This window comes from Bufo gargarizans, chromosome 5, assembly GCF_014858855.1.
Source record: "Bufo gargarizans isolate SCDJY-AF-19 chromosome 5, ASM1485885v1, whole genome shotgun sequence".
Lineage (NCBI taxonomy): Eukaryota > Metazoa > Chordata > Amphibia > Anura > Bufonidae > Bufo > Bufo gargarizans.
Genome location: NC_058084.1, coordinates 186,469,905 through 186,497,141, shown reverse-complemented (window position 1 = coordinate 186,497,141; position 27,237 = coordinate 186,469,905). Strand labels below are relative to the sequence as shown.

The 27,237-nt window shown below is 44.9% G+C and overlaps 1 protein-coding gene across 1 annotated transcript; it reads right to left on the bottom strand.

Annotated features, from left to right (window-relative positions):
- Window positions 1-14,025: 14,025 nt before the first annotated feature.
- Window positions 14,026-15,103, bottom strand: TMEM158 (transmembrane protein 158). Its single transcript, XM_044295844.1, has one exon. It carries the CDS (start codon window positions 15,087-15,089, stop codon window positions 14,166-14,168), a length of 924 nt encoding a protein of 307 aa, XP_044151779.1. The 5' UTR covers window positions 15,090-15,103; the 3' UTR covers window positions 14,026-14,165.
- Between the last annotated feature and the right edge of the window lie 12,134 nt (window positions 15,104-27,237).

The following is a 27,237-nucleotide window of genomic DNA, read 5'->3' as shown; positions in this document are numbered from 1 at the left end:
TCGCACTGCGGAACAGCACCACTTTACCACCAATGACTGGGCCTCCATGCGAGATCTGTGTGCCCTGTTGCGCTGTTTCGAGTACTCCACCAACATGGCCAGTGGCGATGACGCCGTTATCAGCATTACAATACCACTTCTATGTCTCCTTGAGAAAACACTTAGGGCGATGATGGAAGAGGAGGTGGCCCAGGAGGAGGAGGAGGAGGAAGAGGGGTCAGGCCAGTCTCTTCGAAGTGACTCAGAGGGAGGTTTTTTGCAACAGCAGAGGCCAGGTACAAATGTGGCCAGCCAGGGCCCACTACTGGAGGACGAGGAGGACGAGGATGAGGAGGAGGTGGAGGAGGATGAGGATGAAGCATGGTCACAGCTGGGTGGCATCCAACGCAGCTCGGGCCCATCACTGGTGCGTGGCTGGGGGGAAAGGCAGGACGATGACGATACGCCTCCCACAGAGGACAGCTTGTCCTTACCCCTGGGCAGCCTGGCACACATGTGCGCAACGACAGCAGAGTTGCCCACATTTTAACGTGTGCGGACTACTGGGTTGCCACCCTGCTGGATCCACGGTACAAAGACAATGTGCCCACCTTACTTCCTGCACTGGAGCGTGATAGGAAGATGCGCGAGTACAAGCGCACGTTGGTAGACGCGCTACTGAGAGCATTCCCAAATGTCACAGGGGAACAAAGTGGAAGCCCAAGGCCAAGGCAGAGGAGGAGCAAGAGGTCGCCAAGGCAGCTGTGTCACGGCCAGCTCCTCTGAGGGCAGGGTTAGCATGGCAGAGATGTGGAAAAGTTTTGTCAACACGCCACAGCTAACTGCACCACCACCTGATACGCAACGTGTTAGCAGGAGGCAACATTTCACTAACATGGTGGAACAGTACGTGTGCACACCCCTCCACGTACTGACTGATGGTTCGGCCCCATTCAACTTCTGGGTCTCTAAATTGTCCACGTGGCCAGAGCTAGCCTTTTATGCCTTGGAGGTGCTGGCCTGCCCGGCGGCCAGCGTTTTGTCTGAACGTGTATTCAGCACGGCAGGGGGCGTCATTACAGACAAACGCAGCCGTCTGTCTACAGCCAATGTGGACAAGCTGACGTTCATAAAAATGAACCAGGCATGGATCCCACAGGACCTGTCCGTCCCTTGTCCAGATTAGACATTAACTACCTCCCCTTAACCATATATTATTGGACTCCAGGGCACTTCCTCATTCAATCCTATTTTTATTTTCATTTTACCATTATATTGCGAGGCTACCCAAAGTTGAATGAACCTCTCCTCTGTCTGGGTGCCGGGGCCTAAATATGGACTGTTGCACTGGTGGCTGACGTGAAGCCTGATTCTCTGCTATGACATGCAGACTGATTCTCTGCTGACATGAAGACAGATTCTCTGTTACGGGACCTCTCTCCTCTGCCTGGGTGCTGGGCCTAAATATATGCCAATGGACTGTTGCAGTGGTGGCTGACGTGAAGCCTGATTCTCTGCTATGACATGCAGACTGATTCTCTGCTGGCATGAAGACAGATTCTCTGTTACGGGACCTCTCTCCTCTGCCTGGGTGCTGGGCCTAAATATATGACAATGGACTGTTGCAGTGGTGGCTGACGTGAAGCCTGATTCTCTGCTATGACATGCAGACTGATTCTCTGCTGACATGAAGCCAGATCCTCTGTTACGGGACCTCTCTCCTCTGCCTGGGTGCTGAGCCTAAATATATGCCAATGGACTGTTGCAGTGGTGGCTGACGTGAAGCCTGATTCTCTGCTATGACATGCAGACTGATTCTCTGCTGACATGAAGACAGATTCTCTGTTACGGGACCTCTCTCCTCTGCCTGGGTGCTGGGCCTAAATATATGACAATGGACTGTTGCAGTGGTGGCTGACGTGAAGCCTGATTCTCTGCTATGACATGAAGCCAGATTCTCTGTTACGGGACCTCTCTCCTCTGCCTGGGTGCTGGGCCTAAATATATGACAATGGACTGTTGCAGTGGTGGCTGACGTGAAGCCTGATTCTCTGCTATGACATGCAGACTGATTCTCTGCTGACATGAAGCCAGATTCTCTGTTACGGGACCTCTCTCCTCTGCCTGGGTGTCGGGGCCTAAATATCTGAGAATGGACTGTTCCAGTGGTGGGTGACGTGAAGCCAGATTCTCTGCTATGGGACCTCTCTCCAATTGATATTGGTTAATGTTTATTTATTTTATTTTTATTTTTATTCATTTCCCTATCCACATTTGTTTGCATGGGATTTACCTACATGTTGCTGCCTTTTGCAGCCCTCTAGCCCTTTCCTGGGCTGTTTTGCAGCCTTTTTAGTGCCGAAAAGTTTGGGTCCCCATGGACTTCAATGGGGTTCGGGTTCGGGACTGAAGTTCGGATCGGGTTCGGATCCCGAACCCGAACATTTCCGGGAAGTTCGGCCGAACTTCTCGAACCCGAACATCCAGGTGTCCGCTCAACTCTAGTTCTGACTAATCAGAGGAAGGGCAAAATAATCAGTGACGTCAATACAAACTTACTGCTGACACCCTCTCCACTCTGGGGGGCTTATATAAGCGTTTAATAGAACAGGTTCTGTAGACGTCTATATGGAATCAGCTGATGACTGTGTAAAAGGAGTGCGCTTCTTCTTGGCACTATCATCGACCTGTAAGGCTGAGTTCATACTTGAGTTAGGCTACTTTCACACTAGCGTTCGATCGGATCCGTTCTGAATGGATCCGATCATATTAATGCAGACGGAGGCTCCGTTCAGTACGGATCCGTCTGCATTAATAACTTAGAAAAAATTCTAAGTGTGAAAGTAGCCTGAGCGGATCCGTTCAGACTTTCAATGTAAAGTCAATGGGGGACGGATCCGCTTGAAGATTGAGCCATATGGTGACATCTTCAAGCGGATCTGTTCCCATTGACTTACATTGTAAGTCTGAATGGATCCGCTCGCCTCCGCACGGCCAGGCGGACAGCTGAACGCTGCAATGGAGCGGATCCGCTCCATTCAGACTGCATCAGGGCTGGACCGAACGCCTCCTTCAAACGGAGCTCACGAACGGACCTATGAACGCTAGTGTGAAAGTAGCCTAAGGCTGAGTTCATACATGAGTTATATGGTCAGTTTTGGCCCCGTGACTGCCCAAATAAGTGAAGTGTGCAGTGATTCTAAAAGTGACGCCTGTCATCTGCATGTCATACTGACTCACAGTATTATTTCACTACCACAGCAGACTCCCTATGCGTTTTACTGCAAGGCACAGTGTTCTACACCACTATAAAGGCTCTCTGCAGCCAGGAAATAGCTGTTTGGATCAAACCAAATTTGGATCAAACCAAATTTTTTTTAAAATTTTGGAGAACCGGCCGAATCGAATTTTTAATAAATTTGATCATTTCTAATATATATATATATATATATATATATATATATAAATATATATATAAAACTTTCCATATATGAGTAGTCAGTAATTATTGTCACCTCCAGGTTTGGCAAGCATTATGGAATAAGAGAATCTTTTTGTTTGTCTTCTAGCTCTCGTAAAGCTGCTGATTATGAGATATTCACTGTCTATATCTTAATCTCACATTTCTTACTCTAGGTAAAATTATGCAAATATTTTTATGGGCTATCTTTCCTGATCTGTAGTGTATATGAAATAGTATGGTCAGTCCATGATGTATGCACATTTCATATCATGTAGCCTATTTTCCTAAAAACTTATGGCACAGTGCCATGCTTGTTAGTTCTTTTTTAAAATTATTTATTCTTGGAATAATCAAGCTGTAGAACAGTTTGAGATTTTAATATAAATGTCTCGCTGTGAAACTCTATTTATTATTAGTCCTACCAGTAATCAGTATTTTCTCATAAAACGAATATACTTGGACATGTTTTGTGAACAAATTATGTGCTGAAAATAGAAAATCATTGTATAGGAAGTCCAGCAGCATCCATCGATGCATATAACTCCCCCCCCCCCCTCCCCTTTCTAATGTACCAAACACCTACCAATTCTAAAAAACATTTTCTCTCCCAGTTAGATAGAACAAGGTGGCTAGTTTCATGCAAACACGAATATACGTGTTTCTCAAATCCAATCCTCAAGGAATCCCAAAAGGTTATGTTTTGTCTGAGATTTTTCCCATATAGAAAACACCCGTGACTGTCATAGCAATAGTACATTTATCATGGAATATTAAAGAGGACCTTTGAGCTCTCCAATCATTTACCAAAAGCACCTCTGCACATATTGAGCAACACAGGGGCCTAGCAACTCAGAATACTAAACCTACAATGGCCGCCAATAGTCCCCAATAAAATATTCTTGTACTAGACATTAAGCCTGTTATAATAACGGGCGCTAGAACATTAGTGCATACATAAACATTAACAGTCTATATTAAATGGCACTGACTGGTGGTTGAGACTGGTGGCACTGACTGGTGGTTGAGACTGGTGGCTGGTGCTGGTGGCCAAAACTGTTGGCTGTGAATGAGACGGCTGGCACTGATTGATGGCTAAGACGGCTGGCACTGACTGATGGCACTGACTGGTGATGCTGAGACTGCTGGCAGTGACTGATGGCTGAGATGTCTGGCACTGACTGGTGGCTGATACTGTTGGCACTGTAACTAACTGGTTGCTGTGGCTAGTGGCACTAACTGATGGCTGAGACTGCTGGCATTGTGACTGGTGGCTAGTGGAACTGATTGATGGCTAAGATTGATGGCACTGTGACTGGTGGCTGTGGCAGGTGGCACTGACTGATGGCTGAGACGGCTGGCACTGACTGGTGGCTAACACTGCTGGCACTGTGACTGGTGGCACTGACTGACGGTTGAGACAGCTGGCACTGACTGGTGGATGAGACTGCTGGCACTGTGACTGGTGGCTGGTGGCACTGACAGGTGACTGAGACTGCTTGCACTGTAACTGGTGGCTGTGGCTTGTGGCACTGACTGCTGTTTGAGACTACTGTGGCTGGTGGCTAGTGGAACTGATTGATGGCTAAGATTGATGGCACTGTGACTGGTGGCTGTGGCAGGTGGCACTGACTGATGGCTGAGATGGCTGGCACTGACTGGTGGCTAACACTGCTGGCACTGTGACTGGTGGCACTGACTGGTGGCTGAAACTGCTTGCACTGTAACTGGTGGCTGTGGCTGGTGGCACTGACTGCTGTCTGAGACTACTGTGGCTGTTGGCACTGACTGATGGCTGAGACGGCTGGCACTGACTGGTGGTGCTAAGACAGCTAGCACTGACTGGTGGCTGAGACTGCTGGCACTGTGACTGGTGCCACTGACTGGTGGCTGAGACTGCTTGCACTGTAACTGGTGGCTGTGGCTGGTGGCACTGACTGTTGTCTGAGACTACTGTGGCTGGTGGCACTGACTGATGGCTGAGACGGCTGGCACTGACTGGTGGTGCTGAGACAGCTGGCACTGTAACTAACTGGTTGCTGTGGCTAGTGGCACCGACTGATGGCTGAGACTGCTGGCATTGTGACTGGTGGCTAGTGGAACTGATTGATGGCTAGGATTGATGGCACTGTGACTGGTGGCTGTGGCTGTTTGCACTGACTGATGGCTGAGAATGATGGCATTGTGACTGGTGGCTGTGACTAGTGGAACTGATTGATGGCACTGTGACTGGTGGCTATGGCAGGTGGCACTGACTGATGGCTGAGACTACTGTGGCTGGTGGCACTGACTGATGGCTGAGACGGCTGGCACTGTAACTAACTGGTTGCTGTGGCTAGTGGCACTGACTGATGGCTGAGACTGCTGGCATTGTGACTGGTGGCTAGTGGAACTGATTGATGGCTAAGATTGATGGCACTGTGACTGGTGGCTGTTTGCACTGACTGATGGCTGAGACTGATGGCATTGTGACTGGTGGCTGTGACTAGTGGAACTGATTGATGGCTAAGATTGATGGCACTGTGACTGGTGGCTGTGGCAGGTGGCACTGACTGATGGCTGAGACGGCTGGCACTGACTGGTGGCTAACACTGCTGGCACTGTCACTGGTGGCACTGACTGATGGGTGAGACAGCTGGCACTGACTGGTGGCTGAGACTGCTGGCACTGTGACTGGTGGCTGGTGGCACTGACAGGTAGCTGAGACTGCTTGCACTGTAACTGGTGGCTGTGGCTGGTGGCACTGACTGCTGTCTGAGACTACTGTGGCTGGTGGCTGTGGCTAGTGGAACTGATTGATGGCTAAGATTGATGGCACTGTGACTGGTGGCTGTGGCAGGTGGCACTGACTGATGGCTGAGATGGCTGGCACTGACTGGTGGCTAACACTGCTGGCACTGTGACTGATGGTTGAGACAGCTGGCACTGACTGGTGGCTGAGACTGCTGGCACTGTGACTGGTGGCACTGACTGGTGGCTGAGACTGCTTGCACTGTAACTGGTGGCTGGTGGCACTGACTGCTGTCTGAGACTACTGTGGCTGGTGGCACTGACTGATGGCTGAGACGGCTGGCACTGACTGGTTGGGCTGAGACAGCTGGCACTGACTGGTGGCTGAGACTGCTGGCACTGTGACTGGTGCCACTGACTGGTGGCTGAGACTGCTTGCACTGTAACTGGTGGCTGTGGCTGGTGGCACTGACTGTTGTCTGAGACTACTATGGCTGGTGGCACTGACTGATGGCTGAGACGGCTGGCACTGACTGGTGGTGCTGAGACAGCTGGCACTGACTGGTGGCTGAGACTGCTGGCACTGTGACTGGTACCTGTGGCTGGTGGCACTGACTGGTGGCTGAGACTGCTTGCACTGTAACTGGTGGCTGTGGCTGGTGGCACTGACTGCTGTCTGAGATGGCTGGCACTGACTGGTGGTGCTGAGACAGCTGGCACTGACTGGTGGCTGAGACTGCTGGCACTGTGACTGGTACGTGTGGCTGGTGGCACTGACTGGTGGCTGAGACTGCTTGCACTGTAACTGGTGGCTGTGGCTGGTGGCACTGACTGCTGTCTGAGACTACTGTGGCTGGTGGCACTGACTGGCTGAGACGGCTGGCACTGACTGGTGGTGCTGGCAGCGACTCGTGGCTGAGACTGCTGGCAGCGGCTGCTGTCTGTGGCTGAGAGTGCTAGGACTGTGCGGCTGTGTGATGCATGAACAGTAATGGCGGCACTCCGACGTGGAGAGCACACCATAACCTACGAATGACATTGTTGATTGTCCGGTGCGCAGGTGTGGGCGGCTTGCAGAGCGCCTTGTGGTGATTGGTTGGTTGCGCCGTGCGTGCTGGTTTGGGTGGCGTGGATGCGTGTGGGGCGGCAGTGATTGGGCGGCGCTCTGGTGTGGGTGGTGCTGGCATCATGTGGAGCACCATGTGTTGACTTGACGCCGTGCATGCGCAGTTCAATTATCGGCACACATGCATGGACACGCTGCCCTGAGCATGCACACAGGACTTTTATTATAGTAGATGTATATCCTCTTTATTAAAATCCCTGTGTGCGTGTGTGCAAATTAGTGGTGTGCATGCCAGCTCCGCCGTGCCTCTTCCTTCCTCTCCGGCTTCCTCAGCCGACTAACAACCCGGGATCCGGGCCCTGCAACTGCCGCCTGCGACAGCGTATCTTTTACCCAACACCCTCACTGCCCAAACCTGCATACCGGGCAGAGAATGGCCCCGTACCTGCTGCAGCATTGCATCCTGGAGTTCGGGCACAGCGCAGGCACACAGGGCTTTTATTAGGTAGGATATTTTATTGGAGACTATTGGCGGTCATTGTAGGTTTAGCTCTCCAATCATATATGACTTAATAGATATTTGCATTTCTTATAAAAAAAAAATATTCTATGCACCTTTTCTAAGAACTCTGCGGTACGTTTCTCCTCTTTTATTACTTTTAGAAACTAATACTGACAAATTGATGTTACTATTCCTCCTGTCAATTCCCACTAACAAGGGGAATGGTAATACCCAGTGATTAATTGATGCTTTTACACATTCAAAATCATACAAAATGTTCAATGATGTATGATTTATTTTGTTTTTTATTCTCGATTTTTGCATTTTTATGTTTTTGCTTGCAAGGATCATAAATTCATTTTGGCCCTTCATTGTCTGAAATCACAGATGTAGGGCATTATCAGTAAATCAAAACCTATCCTTTATGCTGCACAATTTTACATTCAAGTACCATGCTGGATTTCTATATATATTTCTATATAACGTGCCTTCTTCGGTTTATTGGATAGAATTGTAATGCCCCAGAGGTGCATTACCACTTCTGCCCCTTGCTACTGTGTCCTATGGTTAACCTAATGTCATTCTGTGTATTTATTGCAGGACTGTGCATTTCCTATTTCTTGAAACAGTTTATTGTAATGTACCTGGTTCACCAGAAGGTGGAAGCAAGCATGGCAGAGCTACATTTGCAGAGGATGGAACCTTCTTTTCATTCTCTTCTCTCCCTCTAAGTTGGAGTATAGTTAGAGGTCAGTGGAGAGTACCCCCTGCTTGGGGAAGGAAGCAGGTCCACGTCCCTGCTGGACGTGTCCTGCCTAAGCCAGCTAGAGCACCTTCAGCTCTGCTGGACACAGAGGCCAAAGCCTGAAGCCTATGAATCCAGGAGGTATAGATTCCCTGGTATTAGTTAAAGAAAGAAGCAAAGTTATACAGTAAGCTTGTCAGCGCAGCAGAGCTGAGTGTGTTTGCCTGCCAGAGTTAGTGCTAACTCCTGCTGGAAACCAAGACAAAGCCTGAAACGTTTATTCAATTAAAGCTGTTATTGAACTTCATCACAAGGGCTGGACTCAATTTATTTCATCATTCCCTTCATCAACAACCCCCCTTTCATTGCTTCAGAGCCAATGCCTGGGGTCCAGCGTATCCAGGTAGGAGCACTGTGACACATGCATCAACAATTTAGGCCACCCTACGCCACTCTGGCATTCCTACACCTGGATACCATCCACAGTATCACTAAAAGGGGCCCTGTGCCTTGTTGCTTCACTGCAACTGGCGTCATGAAAACAAGTACTTTTTTTCCTCTTAAAGGGCCCTGGGGGGAGGTTCCTGCTGCACAATCACTATATATTTTGTAACAAAGCCAGTAAAAAAAACTTCTTATTTGGAGCACCACCATATGTACACCAGAGTAATGTAGAGTCGGGTTACTACCGCTCAGGAGAACGGAATTCTTTCATCATATAATAATACATATTTCAACCTTGTACCACAGTCTCCATCAGTTCTTGAAACGCATTGCATCATATCAATAAAGCATTTAGTTCTTCAGTCCAACTACATGTTTTTCGACTCCACATATGGCAAAACACCAAATAAGAAGTTTTTTTTTTTAAAAGAATTTGATAGACATTATTGGGATATCAGGTCAATTTGGGGATTTTGCAGCTGTGGTCACCGCAAGCTAAATATTGAGTTATGCTGGTACAGAAGCCCGTGTCAGATGTTTACTGTATATTACGCCACACTCTCTTCTTTTTTTTTTTTTTAGGTTATGTTCGCATAGTGGATTTTGACTCTCAAAATCCACTGTGTACTCTGTGTATGAAACTGCTGTGATTTCTGCCATTTTTTTTATTTTGAAAGCCACTTGCGGTTTGTGGTTAAGTCCCACTGAATGAAGCTAATCCACGAATTGATACCCAACCTTGTCTTCCTGTAGCATCTGTCCAGACACCACAACAAAAACCGATGTGTCCTTTCTTGGCACGGTTGCAGCTTTAAACCCCCAGACACGTGAACTCCAGCATGGCTTCCCATTGAACATTATAGGAGGTAGACACCACTCAGCAACCAGAATCTTGGCGTGAAATCTGCACCAGAATTCCGGTGGCAAAGGACGCCATGTTAATAGGCCCTTATGGGAAGCATTGGTAACTTATTAGGAGACCTAATTCTTAGCCTTGTATTTTTATGAAGCAATATGTATCCTTATCAATCACTCTTCACAAAACCCTATGACCCCAAAGTAATAATTGGAAAAAAGTATAATTTATTTTAAATAAAGTCTTTATTCAAGTAACAATATCCCCATTCTGAAAGAAGCAAACTTGTGTGGGACCAAAGACCCCAAGAACACTCCGGTATATAGTTTAAAGTAGCAAATATACAATAAATATGCAACAGCGAGGAAAATTCTGCAACGTCACCCTAGCCCTACTACTGTATTAATGTACAATCAATTTTAATTGACTTCTACAGCGGTCTCCTCTACAGTCAAATAATTGGAACCTTTTAAACTATGGTTTGTGCTTTATAAATTGCTGCTCTGAGTGACTGATTGTCTTCTCCTATGTAAGGTACAGCAATAAATGTCAAAATGAATCATGAAAATGGATTTCGCTTAGAATACAAAGTTCATTTTTTTCCTCTACAACAGTTAATCAGCCGTCACGCCTAAACATCCTTCAACAAAGGAATCACAGTCTGGCAAATGTATATGGAATCCTGTTTACCTTCGTCCCAAACCATCCTGTGAACTGTTACTGCGTTTTATTAAAGGATGTGATATATTTCACGGATTTCCAAGTGTAAAGGCAGCCTGAGAACGGGAAACACTGCTATACATTTAGTGACGTTAAAGGGAGGCTCTATCTTTGGTTAACATTGTCTATACCAGGGATGCTCAACCTGCGGCCCTCCAGCTGCTGTAAAACTACAACTCCCATGATGCCCTACTGTAAGCTGATAGCGGTAGGCTGTCCGGGCATGCTGGGAGTTGTTGTTTTGCAACAGCTGGAGGGCCGCAGCTTGGGCATCCTTGGTCTATACAATCATTATTAGAGTATCATAACCATTTTATTTTTACTGATTTTTCACTTCATTTGACCTGTGTAGCATAGAAATGATTTCCAGTTGCTACATGGAAACCATCAACAGGCTGCTATTGACTGATCTATCATTCTTATTATGTTTAGTATTGTGATTAGTGTACTACTGTACATTATATTAATGTGCATAACATATAACGTACAAATGCACGTCATGTGAATTGCAATGGTAATCAGATCATGTGGGTATTTACTTATTACCGAGCACAAAAAAACGAATCTGTCAACAGCAAAATTCAATTTCTACTGAAAATATATCGGAAAGATGCTGGATTTTATATTTGATGTGTGTATACCCAATGTTAATTTAAAGTAGATCTTCATTTTAAAGTAAAATGTTAACCTTAAAAAGGATCTGTCACCACTCCTAACATTGTATTCTATACTAAATGGTCATTCTGGATCATCTATTTTCGTGACTCTATATTGTGCCCTCTATTATTTATACTAGAATTCTATGAATTAGTTACTAGTTTGGGGGGGGGGGGGTCTGCAAAGTCTGACACTACCCAATAAGTGCTGTGTAGGGACACACTCCCAACCGGTAGTATCCAGAAGGCAATTCATTCATACACTTCTAGTAGGAATAATAGAGAAATGGCATAACACAGAGCCATAAGAACAGATGCTTCAGAATAGTTTGTACATGGGGAATGAATGTAGTTACTAAAACAGTCGGAAGAGGTAATAGGTCTTCTTTAAGTATGTAGATTGTGTGCTAGGAGCGATAAAGACGTTACCCTGTATTGTTTGCAGTTAGTGTTAAACATGATTTCTGTATAATGAAGACATAAGCAAGGCCATCTTTAGCGATTAGTACCCCATAATAAAGACATTAGTATTCATCTGTATATCAAACCAATGCCATATTTTATCTTCCGAATCAGCTACCCCCTCTGTCTGACACCTTTTACATCAGCTTCACAGTTTCTGAGCAAAATAAGGCCACGGGAAAAACTGCATGTATTTTTTTCAACAGATAAAATCACTATGACATTATGTTAATATTGGTTTCATCTGTTGAAAAATAAATAAAAAGTCATGGTAAAACGACATGCAGTTTTTCCGATGGTGTTTTTTTTTTTTATAAATGGAACAAAAACATAAAAACGTCCTGTGTAAACCCAGCCTAAGTGACTGAAAGAACATTTTATTGTAAATTGCTTATTCAAATAAGGAGGAAGGCTGGCAACATGTAAAGACTTATATATTGTAGAAATTGTTAGCATTTTCTGGAGAACGTGCCCTGTTCATACAGGGAAATAAATCCTGACATAGAATTCCTGCTCAGCTATTGGGGAAGTTTCCAGTCAGTGACATGAAAAATTTTAAGAGCAGAATGTATCAAGCCCTGCATCTCAGAATTCAGGCTTTAAAATGTCACAAATGGTGCTTTGCAGCTTTTTTTTTTTGCTTAAAGGAGTGGTCGAGCCTTTTTTAAAGTTATATCCTATCCTTACTAGCTGATTGACAGGCATCCAACATCGATTAGCTGTTCTGTGTAGCTCTGTTGCTGGCAGTCATCACAACTGAAGCCAGTCATTGGCTGCAGTGGAGCATGTGACCACGTAAACAAAATCAGGGACCGGAACGTGGACACACTGGGGCCAAGTATGAATCTTCCACTTACTGAGACAGGATGTAGGCATTAGCTAGAAATCAATTAGTCCTGAACAATTCTTTTAGGCCGCATTCACACGACCTGTTGACCCAAGATGCGGCCACAGATATGTTCTATCTTTTGTGGCGTGAAGGCACAGACAAGGAAACACATGGAAGCCCTTCCGGGTCCATGCTTCCGCACCACAAAGGATAGGACATATCCTATCTTTGGCCGCATCTTGGGGATTGCGGACCCATTGACTTCCATTGACGCAATACAGGGTGCAACTGCCAGTGTCTGTGTTCTGCGGATCCACGGTTTGCGGTCTACCAAAACGGGCACAGCCATCACACGGTCGTGTGATGCGGCTTTAATGGTTTGTACATACCTAGCATGTTTCTGTGTAGTTTCTGGTTAAACAAAACAAGGAACTATAACATCATAACAAAAGTAAGTGAAGTTAGCGAAGCGGCCCCCCATTTTTCATTGATAGTTAAACCCGCATTTAAATATTTGTAAATATAAATAATAAAAATATATAGCATTATTATTATTATGCTATATTTAATAGTGCTCCTTTTTTCACTGCCAAAAGATCTCATGAATCGACAGGTTGCAATCTTGTTTTTCTTTTCTTTTGTTTTTTATTTTTTTTATTTTTATTAGTTATAGTTATAAAATCCTTTTTTGTGGAGACTAACTCTCCCGGCGATAGGTTGTCTTTAAGATTATACACATTCTAAAGGACTCACAAGATTGCCAAGTACGCATGTGAATCCCCATGTGTCATCTATGCCCAGTACCCAATACTTTATACATTTGACTATTTTTCCCATATGCTACATGAGTAATTTCCAACCTTGTCACCACGGGGGAACACCTGGCAAATGTCTCCACATTCAGGGAATCCCTACTCCCATTCCTACCTCAAAGAAGCTTGGTGGACATGAGGTTGAGGCATCCTACAATTCTAGCCTAGCATTATATGGTGGCTAAGGTGTTTTAACTAGCATATTTGAGCCTGGTGGGAATCATTTTGCCATCTCTTCTGTAAAAGTGACAGATCACACACAACAGAACTGTGCTCGGCTGAATTTCGGACCATATTTCCGGGAACCTCGGTTGGCAAACAATACTCTACTTTGAATATTGATATTGTATAACCATTATCAAACCATAGAGCCTTGATAAGAATAAACCGAGTTTAGATATGTTAATATTACTATCAATATGCATTTTAAGGTCTTTCATTCATTAATATTAAAATGTTTAAAAATATTTTAATTAAATAAAATATTGTAACAATTAATATATTAAATAATTCCAAAATCTGATGATGGTTGACACTATTGTAAGCTTATCTACATCAGAACTGTCTCTGTGAACTAGAAGTCATATAACCATTGGCACCAGAGGTTTTTGATGAGTAAGTTGCAGTGATATACCGTATGTTTTTCTGCAATCTTTGTTGAAATTAACCCTTTAGTCTGAGATACAATGTGCGTATTTAAAGGTATACATTCTTAATGGTGTATGCTCATACATTCACTGATGAAATTGATTATACCTGTCACTTTCCCCAAATCTATCATCTAAACAGTATTAAGTTACATGTCTTAGGAAATACAAAACTGACCGTAAAGGAAATTTTCCACAGCACATTACGCAAAATCTAATCACTGTAATAAACTGGAATGGCATTTAAAGTGCAAATGCTATTTGCTGCTTGTCCTTCGCTGTTCCATACCATTAGGTAAGAAGCCAGCAATAATAGGCACTGGCCAGATGAGGGCAGCAACACTCCAGACAATGATAACAAGAGTCATGAAACAGGCCACCAAAGTGGATTCAATGGGCTTCCGATTCATTCGCCAGCCCTGCTCCCCTCTCAGCTCTTCTAAACTAAAATCTAGGCAGCAGAAATTCAGGGATTCCCCTTGTAAAGAATTATGAGAGTCTGTGGATGAAAGGAAAGAAAAAGTAGAAGATGCAGCTGAAGATGCATGTTGATGCCTAAGGTGACCATTCCTTCTGTTTCTTGACCATCCACACCCTACACAGAGGCGGAATTCCTGCTGGGCCCCAGAAACCCCTAGATGCTCAATGATTACTGGAGAGACAGCACGATTGTAGGCAGCTGAGAAGAAGGCTCTGCCATGGTTATTAGTAGAAAAAAGCAACAGGTCACACTGGAAGCCCAGCTGGCGACCCCAGCGAACTAGAAGGGAGGTGAGCATCAGCCTGTGCACACTGATGTTGCAGTGAGTTGACACCTGCTGCTGAGACTGGGAGGAATGAAACTCTTGAGACACAATCAAAGTCTCTCTGCCGTTATCCCATGTGCTGCTGGAAGAAGATACAGGAGAAGGAGAAGAAGAAGAAGACAGACTCTTGGTATGTCCTGTCTGGCTAGCCTTCAGTTTTTGTACACTCTCAACAGGGGTGTTCTCTTCAGTTTGCAGGTCAAAACCCAGGTTGGCCAGGGATTTGCTCGATGAGTTAATAGGAAGCAAGAAGACATCCTCTTCAGTGTGACCCTGTTGGTTCCATCCTAGGGTTGGAGGCTGGATGCAGATAACCAGCAAAGCCACCAGCCCCTGGAGCAGGCTGCTTGGAGGGTACAGGCGCAGCACCCTCATTGCAGAGTGTTATACAGGAGGCTGCATGGTTCGCTGACAGGAGACACTGCTTGCACAAAGACTGAAACTCACACGGGCGTGGAAAAGGATGCCTGTAACCACGCTCCACACTGCCTCCAAGTCAGCCTCCCTCTGCTTTTTTCCTCCCCCTCCTCCTCCTTCTTCTCTCTCAGCTTTTGATTTTAGATGATTAGAGAATGGTGAGATACAGCTTATCTGTACCTTCCACTTCCAAAAGACTAGGGAGCAAGAGATACTCCTTAACACAGTGCAACCCTAAACCCTGAATAGTCAGAGGGTTTATGTTATTGACTTTGCAAAATGGAAAAGCAGCGTGATCTAGTTTACCTCTATAATCGTAACGGAATCCATAGCGCAATTCACCTTTTACCAGTAAACGAAGCGTGAGTGAATTTCATAACCTGAAATTCGCTTATCTCTAATTCTATCCAAAAAGTCATTTGTGTCTTTCAGACGCGTTAAAGCCACCTACAATCTGTTGCAAAAAAAGAGTCCATATAGATCGCAAGAGGCTGCAGCAGCGAGTCAGTGCAGGACACTATTGGACGTCCAGGAGCAGAATCTATATTCTTGTGAACCTTTGGCAGCAGATAAAGGACCGGAATCTTGGGATACAAACTACTCAGGGCTTTTACAGTCTTGGCATCAATAATGCCGTTGTCCTTACTGTCTTCCAAAAAACCATCAATCTCCTTTTTAAATACAGCGGTGGGATCCCTTGGCAGTTTCCTATAGCCATTGGTATCTGCCAACTGTCTACAGGCTTCTGCAATGTACATAGACTTATTCATCACAACAATAGCCCCTCCCTTTTGCGCAATTGCACACAAGAAAAGGCGTTTCTATCATAGTGCCGGCCATGTTCGGTCTACAAATTGCGGTTATTTCCGGACTGAACACTGCTCCTGTGATACAAATTAACAGCATTATAATGATTTATAGTGCTGTGGATTCCTGCTCGACCTCAGATCTACTGATTTGCACTCACATAATGCCATGATTATAATTCACAGCAATTATAATACAGCCACGTTGAGAATGGAAATCACAGCATTATAAATCATTATAATGCTGTGAGTTTGTGTCACAGGAGCAGTGTTCACCCCGGTAGATACTGCTCTCGCACTGAGCGTGTTTCCTGGACTAAGTACGCTCATGTGAAATTGCCCTAAGAGTTCCAGCTGTTTGGCCCACACCTTTCTGGAACAGGTGTCACCTCTGTCATCATTAATGCCCATATCAAATATCTATCAATCACTCATGTACCAGAGTTGGATAGGAAGTCAGTACTTGATTGACAAATTAAAGTGGCTTTCTAGAGTTTACATATATAACTAAATAATACTTCATAATGTACTATATACCCTATGCAAAAGACAAAGTTACTGTAGTCAGCAATGTAAAATGAATAAGAAGGTGCAAATCTGCTGTGAATGCAATGCAAAAGCAAACATGAAAATGCAGCAGCACTCTGCGGGTGCTAAGGTATATGCAAGCAGGTAATATTTGTATTATTTTCCAATGCATTACTAAAATATATAAAAAATTCAATGTGGCGTTCTTAGCGCACATTTTGATTAAATTGGCTGAGCCCACCCGCCATGACAAGGCGACCTCTCTCAAATGGGTCTCTACACTACATAGAGTATGAGATTCACCTCTCTCTCTCTCTCTCTCTCTGGGGCCCAGGCTTATAAAATGACCTAATTATAGGTCAAAACCAGGTTTATTCTATACTAATTAAAAATAGTTCTGGATGCAGTCTGCAACTGCACAGAAGGTTTCGTAGCGTTCCTGCCTTTTAGGTGACGAATATTGGCAGAGCCCAACTCCTCTCCACAGCTCCTCTCAGGCTTCTAGCTGTAGAGTTAGTATTGTGAGCTCCATATGTTGTACCTGACTGGGTCCCTGTACAACAGCTATACTCACCCTATCTCCCAGAGGTGCCCCAAAACACCTTAGTTTATACTCCAGCTCCACCTTTGTCCAAAGCCCAGCTGTAGCAAGCTACTGGGTCTACACACATGACTAAAGATCTCACCATGTCTGTCAGCATACAGTGTAAAATAACCTGTAAAGGCACAGTACCATTACAGCTATTATCACATAGTTCATTAACACATAACATTAATGTCCAGTTAACTTGTGGTAGAGATTAATGCCTTCATCAGCTTGTAAGGCAGAACGATTTTGATTGCTTTGAACTTCAATTTCAACACCTATGCCCAGTGGCGTACCTTGATTGGAGGCAGACCACGTGACTGCTAGGGGCTCGGGGGAGGTGGGCCTGCTAACAAACTCCTTCTTCTCTTTCCAATATGAAAACACTGCATTTTCATGCAGCCACCACTAGAGGGATCTTAATGCAAACAGATGATAACAACTTCCATTTCAGCCAATTGTAACTCCATAGATTCCTATGCACTGAGCTTCCCCTAGTGGTGGTGCAGTGCCCAAGATGATCACTGGAAAGGGTTAATTTTAGCTAGAAGGGTTTATTTCATGTTACCAAGTTACATTTTGTGACTTAATGCAAGAAACACCTCCTTGTTCACTATGTACAGTAAATCTAATGACATGTATGGGCAATATATCACCCTGGCAACCTAACAGGGTCTGCCTGTTAGTTAAAGATATATTACTCATACATTGCCATTAGGTATACTTAGTGAACAAGGACATACGTGTTTCTTGCATTAAATCACAAAATGAATCAGGCCAGCAAAGGAGGCAATATGGACAATCACAATACATTAGTAAGTGCCTTGTATTAACTTTCTCTACATGATAAATGCTATTTCCTGAAGTGAGAAAACCTCTTTAATTGAGAGACTACCCCTGAGGGGAACAGAACAGACAATCATAGAAGGTCTAGAACCACCAAGGCCATGCATTGGATTCAGACAGTAAAGTACCGCTCGTGAATGGCATTCAAGACTTTACTGCTGTGGAAAGGGTTAAATGAGTTGTCTCACTTCAGTAAATGGCATTTATCATGTAGACAAAGTTAATACAAAGCACTTACTAATGTATTGTGATTGTCCATATGCTGGCTTGATTCATTTTTCGATCGCATTATACACTGCCCACTTCCAGGGGTTACAGCCACCGCTGCAGCGCAGATATGAGGTGGCCAGGATTGGAGCTGCTGCGCATATGTGCCTATGCATGCTCCCATGGTTTCAGCCACCAGAAAAGCCATCACTTTTTTCTGTGGTATGAAAGCATGGCCCCCACTGCTAGATTGCAGGGTGGTCATAACCCCTGGAAACAATCAGTGTATAATGTATTGGAAAAGTGAATCCAGCCAGCAAAGGAGGTAGTATGGACAATCACAATACATTAGTAAGTGCCTTGTACTAACTTTGTCTTCATGATAAATACCATTTACTGAAGGCAGCCAGCTTTGTAATAGAAGCAGGAGATTTATTACTGTATTTATGCCAGTTGTCTGGCGTGAATACAATGGGAAATATGGTGTTCAGAATGAGCTATATTTATGAAGCACCTGTTTAACTTTACTGACATAGGAGTGGTAAGGTGATTGATGCCAAGGGTGACTTTTTTTTTACAATTTTTTTTAATTATAATTTTGTACATTTAATAAAAAAACATAAATGAATCAGAAGTCTGGGACGTTGCTCTTTGCATTCTGCATTGCCTGGGAGTGATTGACGCATATCTAGTGGGAAACGGAGTCCCATGAGATCTGTGTACACATTAGCCTGTGCGAAACCTCTGATACCAGACATTTACCCTAAGTTCACACCTGAGCGTTTTACAGCGCGTTCAAACGCGCTGTAAAACGCTCAACACATGAAAACCAATGCTTCCCTATGGGAATGGTTCTCACCTGGGCGTTTTACAGCGCGTACGAACGCGCTGTAAAACGCCCGACGCATAATTAAGTACTTGAGCTTCTTTGGGGCGTTTTGACGCGCGTTTGTGGCCATAGGACACTGCAGTCAATCACACAAACGTGCGTCAAACGCGCGTTTACTATTACAAAAAACGCGCGTTTGAGAAACGCTCAGGTGTGAAAGCAGGGTTAGGGGCACGTTTATTAAGACCGGCGTTTTAGATGCCGGTCATAATAAATAGCTGACGGAGGATCAGCCGAAGTTATGAAGAGGCGCCAGCCTCTCCATATCTTTGGTGCATCCAGTGCCGCTTCTAAGGGTACATTCACACTACTATGTGTAATCCTTTCTGTTTTGTGGTCCGCAAAAAATGGAACCGTATGTCCGCATTTTGCGGATAAATGACTTCCGCTTGTGTTCCGTATGTATTCCTTTTTTTACGGTTCACAAAAAATGGAAGGAAAAAAAGGATAGAGAAAAAAATATATTATTAAGGCCTTAAAAAATACGGAAACAGATCCGCAAAAAACGGATGACATACGGAAACCTCTCCGTATGTCATCCGCAATTTGCGGATCCATTGACTTGAATGGGGCTGCGGACCGAACTGTGCGGACAATAGTAGGACAAGCTTCATATTTTTGCAGACTAGAAATGCGGAAACACGGATGCGGACAACATACTGAACGTTGTCCGCACATTTTATTTAACCATAGAAATGAATGGATCTGCATCTATTCCGCTAAATGCAGAACGGATGCGGATAAAACAATACGGTCGAGTGAATGTACCCTTAGGCCTCACGCAAAAAACGGAAGCCGCCCGTGTGTCTTCCGCAATTTGCGGAATGGAACGGGCAGCCCATTGTAGAAATGACTATTCTTGTCTGCCAAACGGACAAGAATAGGACATGTTCTATTTTTTTTTTGCGGGGCTACGGAACGGAGGGTCGGAGCAACGGATGCGGACAGCACACGGAGTGCTGTCCGCATCTTTTGTGCCCCCGTTGAAGTGAATGGGTCCGCATCCGAGCTGCAAAAAATGCAACTCGGATGCAGACCACCACAACGGTCGTGTGCATGAGGCCTAAATGTAAGACCGCTTCCGAGCTGTGTTACATTTAGACCATATTCTACGCCTAAGGCCTCAAGCACACGACTATTGTTTTGGTCCGCATCCGAGCCGCTGTTTTTGCGGCTTGGATGTGGACCCATTCACTTCAATGGGGCTGCAAAAGATGCGGACAGCACTCCATGTGCTGTTCGCATCCGTTGCTTCGTTCCGTGGTCCGCAAAAAAAATATAACCTGTCCTATTCTTGTCCATTTTGCAGACAAGGATAGGCAGTTATATCAATAGCTGTCCGTGCCGTTCCGCAAATTGTGGAACGCACAAGGACGCCATCCATGTTTTGCGGATCTGCAATTTGCGGACCGCAAAAAACACAACGGTCATGTGCATGAGGCCTAAAACAGAATAGTATGACCCCCTTAATGCTTTAGATACCTATGAATAGCAACCACAGCATCTAAGCACTTAGACAGAAGTTGTGTCACCCTGTTGGCCCTTCTGTGACACAACTGTGGGGAGCAAATTTTTCTCAATGACAGCTGGGGTCCTACTGAACGTCTATTCTTAAAGTACAAAGGGGTACTACTGATGAATATCTTTGTAATACTATTTTTGTAAGGTGTGATGAACACTATAAAAAAAAAAAAATTGAATTGTTCCCGAAAAGTGATCATAAAGTCATAATTACCCCAAAACAGTACGTATAAAAAGTACAGCCCATCCAGAAAAAAATAAGACCTCAACACTATTTAGGTGTTTTTATTGTGTGGAAGTAGTAAAACATAAAATGATATTGCTGTAATAGTACTGACCCATAGAATAAAAGCATTTACGCTGCATGGTAAATGGCGTAAATATAAAGTGCAAACAATTATGTCAGAATTGCTGTTTTTTCTATGTCTCCACCAAAATCCAATATATAAAGCTGAGTGTACCGTATGTATGTATGTACGTATGTCTGCTAAAGGAATCCGCACTGTCGCATTTACAATCATGATATTTGACACACAGGTACATCAGGTGTCCGAGAAGGTTTTAGACGGGGTCTCAGCTCTCTAGCACATACTGTTCCTGAGATATTCCCAAAAAATGCAAATATGGCACCATCACATGACCGACATTAGCCAATAGAAGCCTGCAGGTTTTCTACTCATCCCAACTGCCATACACAAAGTCAAATGACCCTCAGCCAATAGAAGCTCGCAGGCCCTTACTCTCCACGTACACACAGTTTTACACCAGGTTTCTATAACAACCCAGCCATTTTTCTTCACTGCTGTAGGTCAGCTTTAAAGGGGCAGGGAGCTGTGGATGACACTGTTAAGGGAGCAGAGTGCTGTAGGGGTCACAGTTAAGGGGACAGGCTGATGTGTAGGTCACAGTTAAGGGGACGGTCCGCTATGGAGGTCAGTGTTAAGGGGCATATTGCTGTAGAGACCACTGTTAAGGGGGCAGGTTGTTGTGTAAATCACTGTTAAGGAGATGGGGTACTGTGGAGGTCAGTAATAAAAGGACAACCGCTGTAAAGGTCACTGCTAAAGGGGCGGGCCTCTGTGGTGGTCAATGTTAAGGAGGTGGGATGCTGTGGAGGTCTCTGTTAAGTGGGCAGGGAACGGTGGAGGTCACAGTTAAGGGGACGATCCGCTATGGACATCAGTGTTAAGGGGCAAGGTGTTGTGAAGATCACATTTTAAGGTAACAGAGCTCTGTGGAGGTCACTGTTAAGAGGGCAGGTTATTGTGGAAATAACGGTTAACGAGACGGGGTACTGTGGAGGTCACTGTTAAGAGGGCAGGTTATTATGGAAATAACTGTTAACGAGACGGGGTACTGTGGAGGTCACAAATAAAGGTCTGGCCTCTGTGGAGGTCACTGTTAAAGGGGTGGGCGCTGTGGAGGTTACTGTTAAGGGGAGGTGGACTGTGGTGGTCACTTGTAAAGGGGCAGCTGCTGTGGAGGTCACTGTTAAGGGGGCCGGTTATAGTGGAAATCACTGTTAAGGAGATGGGGTACTTTGAAGGTCACTAATGAACGGGTGGTGGCTGTGGAGGTCATTGTTAAAGGGGAGGGCGCTGTGGATGTTACTGTTAAGGGGGCATACCGCTGTGGAAGTCACTGTCAAAGGGGTGGGGTACTGTCACAGCCTTTGCTGTGTGCGCCGTGACACTTGTGCCATGCTTGCGGTTGCCGGTATGGCATGTGGTGGCAGTGTCTCGGCTTTGGCTGTTTGCGCCGTGACATGGTTGTCATGCATGCTGTTGCCGGTGGCAACGTGGTTGCTGGTGTGTGCACTTCCCCTTTAAGTTGTAGCCTTCCCCTGTCTGGTATTGTAAGGGTTAACCCCCTGATTGGGTGTGGTCACTAGGTGCTTCTTATACCTGTGGTCTTTGGCCAGGAGTCAGTTGTACTCCAGCCTTGGTGTGTGCTGGAGTTATGCTCCTTGTCTGGATGTTCCATCTTCCTGTGTGAGGGCCACCTAGCGGGATATACTGTCACGGTGGGACGTGGGGGAAACCCCCCACCGTACAATGTAAGGTATAATAGGGAAGCAGCTAGGCCAGGATGCCAGGATCAGGGAGCAGGTCACCTCCTACAGCGTCCCTAATCCTCACCCTAAGGCCTCATGCACATGACAGTTGTTGTGTCCCGTGTCCGTTTTCCGTGATTTCCTGCGGACCCATTGACTTTCAATGGGTCCGTGGAAAACTCTGCTAATGCACCGTTTGTCATCCGCGTCCGTGAAAAAAATATGACCCGTCCCATTTTTTTCCACAAACAACGGTTCGCGGACCCATTCAAGTGAATGGGTCCGTGAAAAAACAAGGAGGCACACAAGATTGTCGTCCGCGTTTTTTTCCTATCATTTGCATGGCAAACTTGACTTAGATTTTTTTTTACTTTCCTTAATGTCTGGTGATCCTCCAAAAATAAAGGAAGACACACGGAAACAAAAACGGACACGGATCATGGAACAACGGAACCCCTTTTTGCGGACCGCAAAAATATACTGTTGTGTGCATGAGGCCTAACGCCTCACCGTATGAGCGGACCTGGATGGTAGGACGGCTCATACCCAGCATACCTTTGGCCCTGAGTCACCCTGATAATCCCTCACATAGGAGCAGGGGAGAGACGACCTGTTCTTCCCAGACATGGATGAACAGGAGTCTCAAATGGCCTAGCAGCAGGGAAAGGAAGCCAAGTGGAATGACAGATAAACACCACACTAAGGTAAACTGGAACCCATACAAACGTACTGCAATCCAAACACCAAGCGGATGCAGTACGTACTGACACACAGGAACCAGCATTCCAGCAACAGCACCCAGACTTGGCTTCTGGTTCACCCCTCCGGGAAACCATGGAGCCCCCTTCCGGTGGCACAACTAACAGGGTACGACTTGCATACATGCTGGACATAAAACGCTAACTTACCAGACATGTAACAACAACAAGACGAGACACCAAACCCTGAACATAAACCCACACAGGTAAGGTAGGGGAACATGGAGGAGACATCGATGTCCCACTAGGTGGCCCTCACACAGGAAGATGGAACATCCAGACAAGGAGCATAACTCCAGCACACACCAAGGCTGGAGTACAACTGACTCCTGGGCAAAGGCCACAGGTATAAGAAGCACCTAGTGACCACACCCAATCAGGAGGTTAACCCTTACAACACCAGACAGGGGAAGGCTACAACTTAAAGAGGAAGTTCACACACCAGCAACCACGTTGCCACCAGCAACAGCATGCGTGGCAACCATGTCACGGCGCACACAGCCAAAGCCGAGACACTGCCACCACATGCCATACCGGCAACCGCAAGCATGGCACAAGTGTCACGGCGCACACAGCAAAGGCCGTGACAGGTGCTGTGGAACTCACTGTTAAAGAGGCAGGCTGCTGTGAAGATCAAAGTTAAGGGGGTGGGCTGTTGTGGGGGTCCCATGGGAGGCAGGGCACTGTAGGGGGGGGTCAGTGTTAAGGGTAGGGGGGCTGTGGAGGTCACTGTTAAGGGGGAGAGGTGCTGTAGATGTCACTGTTATGGGGGATACTATTGATATCTTTTAATGACACACACAAACATTAAATGAAATAGATCAAATATACCCCAGCGAAGCCAGGTCCTTCTTCTAGTAGTTAATAAAAGTTAATCATATGGCTCTCTGAATGCAGTTAAGCAAAAAAAAAATTAAATTCCTGTGGTCCTCAATGTCAAAATAATCTTTTTAAGGTGTTAAAGGGAAGTATCACGTTAAACAGTGTGTCTGAGTTGCAGACAGCATGTTATAGAGCAGGAGGAGCTGAGAATATTGATATAGGTTTATGGGAAAAGATTCAGTATTTGTTGAATTTAAAGGGCTTCTGTCACCCCACTAAAGTCATTTTTTTTTTTTGGGCTAGTTACATTCCTTATAGTGCGATATAGGAGAATATAATGGTGTTACTTACTTTCATTCAGCCGTTTCTTATAAAAACAAAGTTTTATAATATGCAAATCAGGTCTCTACCAGCAAGTAGGGCGTCTACTTGCTGGTAGCCGCCGCAAAAAACCGCCCTCTCGTCGTGTTGATTGACAGGGCCAGCCGCGATCTCCTCCTCCGGCCGGCCCTGTGAGCATTTTAAAAATTGCGCGCCTCTGTTCATTCGGCGCAGGCGCTCTGAGATGAGGAGGCTCGTCTCCTCAGAACTCCCTCAGTGCGCCTGCGCCGATGACATCACCGAAAGAGAAGATGTCATCGGCGCAGGCGCACATTTTTTAAATGCTGACAGGGCCGGCCGGAGGAGGAGATCGCGGCTGGCCCTGTCAATCAACACGACGAGGGGGCGGTTTTTTGCGGCGGCTACCAGCAAGTAGACGCCCTACTTGCTGGTAGAGACCTGATTTGCATATTATAAAACTTTGTTTTTATAAGAAACGGCTGAATGAAAGTAAGTAACACCATTATATTCTCCTATATCGCACTATAAGGAATGTAACTAGCCCAAAAAAAATAAAAAATTACTTTATTGGGGTGACAGAAGCCCTTTAATTCATTTAAATTCCTGCTGACTCTGACCTTTTAGATTAAAGCAAAGAAGGAGGTCCTATAAGTGTTAGCTGTCAATCACTGATAGGACCACCTCCTTGAATTCAAAGCTCAGAATTAAATGAACGAAATACAAGTTCTACTGAATCTTTTCCCACGAAACCATATATCAGCTCCCCCTGCTCTATAACATGTAATTTACATTTTCATGGTGACAGTTTCCCTTTAGGCTAATCCTGCACTGTATGAATACCAGTTTGCATTGAGTGGTCTTTATCAGGAAAGGATTTAAGGGCACACTAGTTATTCCTAGCTGCAATCATGCAACAATAATGAAATTGAGACAGAATTTATTTGCATAAAGTAGTTATAGGATCAACATACAGTAATTTCTGTCTTTTTTCTAGTTAATTTAATATGTTGAGGTAAGGATAGGACACGGAATGTCCATTTCAAGTACTGTAAAAAAAAAGATTGACTATGAAAGCGGCTTCATTACCACATTGCTAGGACTCCAATAGTCATGCCATAGACATTACTGTGGGAGTCTAGGTAACATATACAAGTTAGAAAAATATGATGAGTGCCCAGGGGAAGGCAAGTGCAGTTTATTATTTTATATATATTTCTTTTATATATTGTGAAGCCAGAGGTGATCTCATAAGGACCTATAGGAAAACCTTGGTAAGGGCCCTGACCTCACTCAGTTTCTGAGTAATCGTGCATCAATCACCCCATGCAATGAAGAATGCAAAGTGCAATGCTCTAGATTGCTGATGAATTTACCTTTTTATTTTATAAGTGGAAGAAATTTTTATTTAAAAAATTGTACTAAAAAAGTCATTGGCATTGTCCACTTTATCCAACTTCTTTGTCAAAAAAGTGAAACAGGTGCTTCTAAATACGGTACTCATTCTGTACACAATATTTCTCAACGTATTCATGCCAGACAACTGGCATAAATACATTGATAAATCTAAATTTTTTCTCCTATTACAAAGCTGGCTGCCCCCAGCCACCACTAGAGGGAGCTCATTGCATAGGAATCTGTATCATTACTGTATTCACTGAGCTCCCTATAGTGCTGGATGAAAATGCAGTGGTTTTACATCAGGAAGAGAAACAAGGAGTTCAGCGCTAATACCCTCCGCAGGCCCTGTAGCAGTTGTGTGATGCGACACTGAATGAAGCTCTTCAATGTACCTCTCATTACTCACTTGGAAAGGATATTCACCTAACTGTTCAAGTTTCTGATTTGGAACATTTGGAATGCTCCTGCAGGAGCACTCCATCCATTTCAAATAGGATCAGAGTAGGATATGTCTTGAATTACTGCCAATCTTTCCTTTAGAAAGAGATAGATATTGAGAAGAAGATATCTAAAATAACTTAAATATCTTACCTAAACAGAGAATTACAAAATGTAATTACAAACTTGCTGACTATTATGTGTAAGCCCTTCCTGACATCCACCTTACATGTACAGCAGATGCTGGTTCTTTAAAGATGGTACTGGCTCAGGAGCTACGCAGTCACCATAGCCAGATGGTACCTGCTGTTTTACCTAAAAGACCTGCTGGCAAAGTCTGTGATGAGTTACAACAATGGTCATGGACATTTAACCCATCAGATTCCATGGTCAATTGCAGATGCCCTCCCTTCCACCTTGCATAGAGCTTGCAGTGGCTGTTCAGTTTCTATGGCAGCTTGGCACCATCTAAAGGCTTCCATGTCTGTCATATTAAAGTTGCTATTAAGCCCTTCTTCAGGCAGTGCTTAATAGGAACATAGCTATTAACAGAGACTGCAATACTATTGCAGTTTATGGTATAAGGGATCCAATGAAATTAAAAAGAGAAACGGAAGTAAAAATTCACATTACTACCTGTTATGACAGTGGCTGTGGAACCACTGTGTCACCCAAGCAGATTTTTCTTGGGGCTACTCCTAAGGCCTCATGCACACATTGACTTTCAAAATGCACCGTTGTTCATCAGCGGCCGTGATCCGTATATCCTGTCCGTCAAAAAAATATGACCTGTACTATTTTTTTAACGGACAACGGTTCACGGACCCATTCAAGTCAATGGGTCCGTGAAAGAACACGGATGCACACAACATTGGTCTCCGCGTCCGTGATCCGTGGCCGTAGGTTACTTTC

Coding starts and splice junctions, on each gene's coding strand:
- TMEM158 (XM_044295844.1), bottom strand. CDS start 15,089: ATGAGGGTGCTGCGCCTGTACCCTCCAAGCAGCCTGCTCCAGGGGCTG.